Raw genomic sequence first — 5,506 nt, 5'->3', positions numbered from 1 at the left:
TTGAGGTTTCTGAAGGCTTCTTTGCAATCCTCTGTCCATTCAAAGTCCAAGACCTTTCTCAAATTCTTGAAGAAAGATAGGCATCTTTCTGCTGATTTAGACATGAACCTGTTGAGTGCTACTGCCCTTCCTGTAAGCCTCTACACATCTCTTACACAAGTTGGCTCAAACATTGCCAGTATAGCCTCTACTTTCTCCGGGTTTGGCTCTATGCCCCTTCCACTGACCATGTAGCCTAGAAATTTCCCCCCTTTGATGAAGAAAGCATAATTTGCCGGGTTCAACCTCATTCTATATCGTTGTAATACCCTGAAAACCTCTTCCAAGTCGGCCAGATGTTGTTGGCAGTTCTAACTTTTAACTACCATGTCGTCAACATAAACTTCCATATTTCTCCCTGTCTGATCCTTAAAGATCTTATTCATCAACCTTTGATATGTTTGATATGTTTTCCAGATATTTTTCAATCCAAAAGGCATAGCCCTTGATTGTGCGGTTGTCAAAGCCGGTCAAAAATAACCTTTTTGGTTATCAACAATTTTACAGCGGCAAATAGTGGCAAAATGATCGAATCCACAGGGAATTGATACTTACCTATTTTCCTTATTAAGACTGAGTAAATAAATTGAAAGTAAAATTAAAAAGGGGGAGTTTTGAGATTGATGAATTAAACTACTACTGAAAGCAATAAAGTAAAGCAAATAATAAGAGTAAAGAAGATTCAAATATGAGAAAAGCTCTAGTTGAAGAATTAGATCTACTTCAGTTGTTGGGATTGATCATTGACACTTAGGTTCCTTTGTTTGATTCAATAAGTTAGTTATGGAGATGGAAGATGTTTCTCACCACCATAACCCTCCTTAAGCATAAATTAATTAGGGAACGTCCTCTAACTAATCACTAATCAACAAGTTACCAAGGAATGTCCTTGGGCCTTTGGCATCTAACAATTGTCAATTGCATTAAAAAATAGAGAGACCTAATTCTAGCTACCCAAACGCATGGTGATATTGCTAGATCATGCAATTTCCTTAGTTTTTACACCAAGAGTTACTTATGTTTGAATAATCCAAGCAATTACGGACTTAAAACTATCCAAACTAACAAATTATTACCCTGCCATCAAGAATCAATGGGCCCTATTTGTCACATTCCAAAACCTACAGATAGAAATAAAGCAACTATTAGCTTTAAATTGTACAATTCCAAAGTTAGAGTAATTAGCTTCAGGGGAGGTGCTAGCTTAACCTCGAGCTAATTAGGAGAGGTGCTAGCTTATCCATTGCCATTTGACACACAATTGGTTTATAGATAGAGCACTAAAAGTTGTGTTTAGAGGTCCAACTTGCATTTCATATAGAGTTATACATGCAAAGATAGAGTTAAAATAAGAATGATCACTAATAGTATTTTAATATCTTTAAGCTGTAATAACTGAATCATAGAAAGCTCAAATGAGAAAACAGACATATCTTAAAATAAAGCATCTAATGTGATAAGCAGGTCGGAATCAAGTTAATATCGGAAGGTGCTTAAGGGTTTCCCGACGTGCTAGCTTGAGGTGCTTACTAAAACCGACGTGCTTACTTAAATGAAATGAACTTCTAAAGGTTAAAAATGTAAGTTTAGTAGGTCAATCTATGAATATTAAAAGTTTAAAAACTCAATTGAAACATGTGAAAAAGTTTAGTAGGTAAAACTGTGAATATGGAAAGTTTAAAAGTAAAATTCCAAGTTTGGCCTCCACCTTTTTTCTACATTTACACCTAACCCACCATATGACACCCAGCCATACATGACTAAGCATGAAAGAAGAGATTTGTCTTTCATTTGGTCCATCATTGCCGTGGCTACACCAAAAGGAAAGAGAAAAAGCTTTTGCTTTCTTATCTTTCATCTCCACCACCATATTTTTCAAAAAAGACAAAGGCTTCATCCATGCAAAATCTGTTCCTAGGTATAATAACCAGCAAAGAAACCATAGAGAAGGAAGGAAGAAGGAGAGAAGGTTAGGTGCTTAAGTGGTAAGTGATAGAAATTGAAAACTAGGTTAGGTAAACATGTTCTTTCATGTTTTCAATCAATTATATGTTATTAGATGAATTAAAACTCATGTTTTCTTATTCTTTGTAAAGAACAAACTCAAAAGGAGGAAGGTAAATCAAAGGGGAAAGGCAAGGAAAGAGAGTAACTAAGGTGTACCTAAAGCCTTTGAAAAGAATTGTGCAAAAGGTTTGGTGATTGTATGAACTTCTGTTTTTCCTTTTATTTTCTCATGAATATGTAACATTAGGGATTGGTTTTGTTTGATTGAAATGATCTTTTGATTGTATGGATATGTAATATGAATGTTGAAATGATGATTGGAAGGCTTAAAGTACATAGATACAACATGGGAGCCAAAAACATAAAACTGGCAGAATAGGTTCCAACAGGACAGTCTGTGTTGAAAACATCATAACTTATTTTGTAGTCATTGAAATTAATCCTAACATATACCAAATGAAATCTAAGACAGAAAGCTAAAACTTTCATGAAGTAACCAAATTCTGAATCTGTAGCTAATTATATTCAAATTGCTAGTGAACCTAAGCTGGTCACAGGAAATTGTGCATCCGGAATAGTATCTATCATTTAAACCATAACCAATGATTTACTCAATGAAATGAATTAAGACCAGTGCCAAATAAACCCTGAAAAGTATATCTAAAACTTTGTACAAGAAAGTTAAACTTGAATATGTATGCAAATGTATGCATATGATAGGTTTTGTTAGAGTAAAAACAGATATCAAAACTGTACTGGTTAAAACCTGATTGAGCAGTTTGCAAAGAAAAATTCATAACTTAAGTTAGGAAGGTCAGAATTAGATGTAATATATCTTATTCGAAAGCTAAGACATAAATACACAAAGTTCATGAGAAAGGTGAGTCTAATTATCTCCACAAAATACTTAAAAATGTGATGCAATCTCAGGCAGAAACAAACCTAGATGTAAATGTTGACCTAAAAGGAATTGACATGCTAGGTTTGCAGCCAAATTACGCACATGCTAGCTTGACATGCCTGCTTTACGCACGTGCTAGCTTAATAGAGTAAAACTTTACATACATATTCTTGATGAAATAGTAATAGGTTTATGGCTGAATAATATGCTCATGAGTTAATATGTTCTATTACATACATATGAATGCTCTTAAGGACTCTTTTTATTGATATGTTTGCTTATGAAAATATAGTTCGACATATTTGCTTGTTTCAACATGTTAAGCATCTAAATGAATAATTTTAGTACCAATAAATATTTAACATGAAAATATGTATTCTTGGCCCTAGTAAACCTCAGTGGGATTCATAGATAGCATAAGGTTATGGTATGCCATATACAGTTTAGCAGTACTGCGCCCTAATGGGCTACATGATATGATATTTTCGACACATTACGTGTCATACAGTTTCCCGGGTTTTTAGCCATACAGGCACAGCATTCGACCCCCAAGCCATACAGTTTGGCACTTCGTGCTATACAGATACAGTTTTCCCTTAGCTAGCTAGTTGATCCTACGAAGAGTTTATAGGGGCTAAGATTTAATTATATGACTTGTTAATGCTTTGCTAGCATGCACATAAGATGGTTACCAGAATATGAATGACTTTACTATTATAAAATTTCATGACCTGATTTGTCCACTTTTCACCCACTGATACATAAAATTTCACTTACTTTTTATAAAATGATTTCATTATATCTATCATGAGTATTCCTATTATACTTGAATGCATATATATATATATTGTTATTCACCCACTGGGCATAAGCTCAGCGCATTGGACTTTCCATGCGCAGGTATTAGATAGAGGAAGCAACAGTTAGGAGGTCTGGTTCTGCATCAGCACAGAGACATCATTATAACCAGTTATTCACAAGATTTGTACAGAGGTTGTTTATGTTTGGCATGTACATTAGTAGTCTATCAAGAGTCTGTAAATGAACGTTGAAAATAGTACAAATATATACAAATGTGTTGACTAATTTAAGTTATTATGTTCTATTTATGGATTTTATAATGTGAAATGAGAAAATATTGAGATTTTATGACTATTGTCCATAGGGATAATTGCTAATAAACAGGGGAGACTCTTGCAGTTTCTCCATTTAAAATTGTTTGTGAATCAACATGCGTTTAACCAAACTAAAGAACAAGTTATAATGGAAAAGCTAACTTAACTCTACATATGTAATTGCATATAGTATAGTATGTGGCATCCTTTATTGAGCTATTTTATAGACGGGTAAGGGGTGTTACATTTTTTGGTATCAGAGCAGAGGTGAGGCGGTTCTAGGATATAGCATAATTGAATGTATATGCCAAAACTGTCAAGGTTATGATGTATCTTTGTAAAATTGATGCAGGCCTATTTTGTGTCTTTAATTGTTTTCAGAGAGGATGTCTGAGGAATCACAACGTGCTATAGATGAGGAGGTGGAAAGTCATGCCCCCTCAGAACCCATTGAGCCAGCAGTTGCACCAGCCCCTCCTGGTGAAGATAGGCCAAGATAGGATGCATTCTTACAACAGCTGGCAGATATGTTTAGACGAGTTTCAGGGGCAGCACCTCAGGTGCCACCACTAGTTGCAGTACCTATGCAGGCTCCTGCTAGACCACCAATAGACAAGCTTAGAAAATATGGAGCTATGGAATTCAAAGGCAGAAGAGAAGATGATGCTCCAGCAGCAGAGTACTGGCTGCAAAGTACAGAGAGAGTGTTGCAGCAACTTCAGTGCATACCACCAGACAGTGTGGCTTGTGCAGTTGCTTTATTACAAGAGGAGGCCTATTAGTGGTGAGACACCACATCACAAACTGTGAAAATTGAGCAGCGGACTTGGGAATTCTTCCTGGCTGAGTTTACAAAAAAGTATATTGGAGATTTGTATCTAGATGAAAAGAGAAGAGAATTCATGTATTTGAGACAGGGCAGGATGACTGTCAGTGAGTATGAAAAAGATTTCATCAGACTGAGTAAGTATGCCCGGGAAATGGTGCCTACAGAGGAAGCCAGATGTAAGAAATTTGAGCAGGGTTTGCATAATGACATTAGGGTGCTTTTGGCAGCCCATCCCATCAAAGAGTTCTCTAGTCTGGTAAACGCAGCATTGAATATAGAAAAGATAAAAGAAGAAGAACAAAGCTGAAGACAGAAAGGACAACAGAAGAGAGGGCAAACCCAGATACAGGGGCAATCATCAACCTCTCAAGCACCTATGAAGAGACAAAGAGGTGCTCAGTCATCAGGGCAGAGTCAAGTACAAAGACAAAGGCAGCCACCAGCGCAGAGTTTTGCAGGAAGGTTTAGGCAACAAACTAGTACTACTGTAGTCAGTTCAGGAGGAGGAGGCAGGGGACAATACCCTATATGTGAGCACTGTGGTAGAAGGCATTTGGGACCCTGCAGAAAACTAACAGGGGCATGCTTCAGGTGTGGATCTATTGAGCATCTTAT

The 5,506-nt window shown here is 36.3% G+C and overlaps 1 protein-coding gene across 1 annotated transcript; it reads left to right on the top strand.

The window, feature by feature from the left end:
• The first annotated feature begins 4,589 nt into the window (after positions 1 to 4,589).
• On the top strand, positions 4,590 to 5,198 carry LOC110603235. Its single transcript, XM_021740937.1, has 2 exons — positions 4,590 to 4,802; positions 4,884 to 5,198. The coding sequence occupies exons 1-2, from the start codon at positions 4,590 to 4,592 to the stop codon at positions 5,196 to 5,198; spliced, it is 528 nt and encodes a 175-aa protein (XP_021596629.1).
• Positions 5,199 to 5,506: the final 308 nt, after the last annotated feature.

Source organism: Manihot esculenta, chromosome 16, assembly GCF_001659605.2.
Source record: "Manihot esculenta cultivar AM560-2 chromosome 16, M.esculenta_v8, whole genome shotgun sequence".
Classification (NCBI taxonomy): Eukaryota; Viridiplantae; Streptophyta; class Magnoliopsida; order Malpighiales; family Euphorbiaceae; genus Manihot; species Manihot esculenta.
The sequence above is the reverse complement of the archived record's forward strand: the minus strand, read 5'-3'. Positions and strand labels throughout refer to the sequence as shown.